The following is a 2070-nucleotide window of genomic DNA, read 5'->3' as shown; positions in this document are numbered from 1 at the left end:
ATTAATTCTGAAATTATTTAAAAAAGAAACATGAGAAAATCTTCCAATAACTTAAATAAATTTATAATATTAACTATGGCTTAACTCTTTTTTTTTTTTAGCTTAACTCTTATATAGCACATAAACCTATAGTCAAAATAGAGATATTTTAGATTCCAAAATGATACATACTTTCATAAGAAAATGTGAAAATCTCAACAACATATTTCAAAGAATATACTAAGAACTATGGAATTATGAAAATCTTGATAATATATTTTATTCATCAGAAGTATTCATATAATAGATGATTTCATCATGTCCAAATTAATAAAACGTGACGGAAAATTTAATACACTTAAATATCACACAAGGCATTCCTAAAAAAAGAAAAATTCTTCATTGAAAATGGGTCATACATTTCCCAGCTGTCTCATTTTCTTTCTCTGGTCCAAAGCTTTTTTATTGCATTTTTCATCTCACTATTTCTCAGAGTATAAATTAGAAGGTTCAAGCATAGGTGTGATAATGGTGTAAAACACAGTCAAGGATTTATCAATGGGTAATGTGGAAGGTGGTCTCACATAAAGAAAAATACAGGGCACAAAGAAGAGGAGCACCACAGTGATGTGGGAGCCACAGGTGGATAATGCTTTGTGCCACCTTCCTGACTAACATTCTTCAGAGAGTGCAGAATGACCCCATAGCATATGAATAAGAGTGTAAAGATGATCACAGATATTGCCCTATCATTGACCACCACTGTGAGGGCAATAATATGAGTGTCAGTGCAGGCAAGTTTTAACAGGGGGTACATGTCACAGATGAAATGGTCAATGACACTGGGGCCACAGAAGGGAAGGTTGTAAACAAAGAGAGGATGAAATATTCCATGTATACAGGGTTATTGTTACCATCTTTTTAAATTCCATATATATGCGTTAGTATACTGTATTGGTGTTTTTCTTTCTGGCTTACTTCACAATAACCCTGTATATGAGACAGCAAAAGAGACACTGCTGTATAGAACAGTTTTTTGGACTCTGTGGGAGAGGGACAGGGTGGGATGATTTGGGAGAATGGCACTGAAACATGTATAATATCATATATGAAATGAGTTACCAGTCCAGGTTCGAGGCACGATACTGGATGCTTGGGGCTGGTGCACTGGGATGACCCAGAGGGATGGTATGAGGAGGGAGGAGGGAGGAGCGCTCAGGATGGGGAACACATGTATACCTGTGGTGGATTCATTTTGATATATGGCAAAACCAATACAATATTGTAAAGTTAAAAAAAAAAAAAGATATATACCATGTAAAAACCCACCAATCCAGGTCAACAACAGCAACAGAACACACACTCTCTTATTCATGATGGTCAAATAATGCAAGGGTTTGCAGATGGCAACATAGCGGTCGTAGGCCATGACCACCAGGAGGAATATATCAGCACCGCCAAAAAAGTGCCATATAAAAAGCTGGGTCATGCAAGCTTGGAAGGAAATGGTTTTCCTTCCATACACCAAGTCTATAATCATATTTGGTGTGACTGTAGTAGAATAAATAGCATCCATAAATGATAAGCAGCCAAGAAAGAAGTACATAGGGGTATCCAGGATTGAACTGACCACCACAGTCAGGACAATAAGTAAGTTGCCCACCATGGTCACAATATAGATGAACAAGAACATGACAAATAATATTTTCTGGCCCTGGATGCTTTGAGTGAGCCCCAAAAGGACAAATTCAGTTACATTGTTCCTTTGTTCCATAGGTGCTTCTGCCTGTATTATTTCAGAGTTCAGGTCAAAATTACCTGTAAATATAATTGTTATTAGTGAATCCTGAAGTCTTAAGATAGTTTACTCATATATTCACTCAATGAGGATTATAGTTTATTATGATCCAATACTTCCAGATATTGTAATAGAATGCTGAGTAATACATTGCCCTGCACCTCAAAAATCTTAAAGAGCAGCAAGTAATTAAAATACATATGTGAGAAAAGAACACATTATTAAGTAAATGAGTTGCTACAATCTCCTTCCATTTGGAAGTTGATAAAATTACACATTTAATTAATATGTTA

The 2070-nt window shown here is 35.7% G+C and overlaps 1 protein-coding gene across 1 annotated transcript; it reads right to left on the bottom strand.

The window, feature by feature from the left end:
- Positions 1-412: 412 nt before the first annotated feature.
- Positions 413-1753, bottom strand: LOC104995141 (olfactory receptor 4A47-like). Its single transcript, XM_010848879.1, is given in 4 exon segments — positions 413-484; positions 486-640; positions 643-873; positions 1297-1753. Coding segments are annotated over 4 exon segments (915 nt in total).
- Between the last annotated feature and the right edge of the window lie 317 nt (positions 1754-2070).

Source organism: Bison bison, unplaced genomic scaffold, assembly GCF_000754665.1.
Source record: "Bison bison bison isolate TAMUID 2011002044 unplaced genomic scaffold, Bison_UMD1.0 scf7180017864277, whole genome shotgun sequence".
Classification (NCBI taxonomy): domain Eukaryota; kingdom Metazoa; phylum Chordata; class Mammalia; order Artiodactyla; family Bovidae; genus Bison; species Bison bison.
Note: the sequence above shows the minus strand (reverse complement) of the source record. Positions and strands in the feature narration are given on the sequence as shown.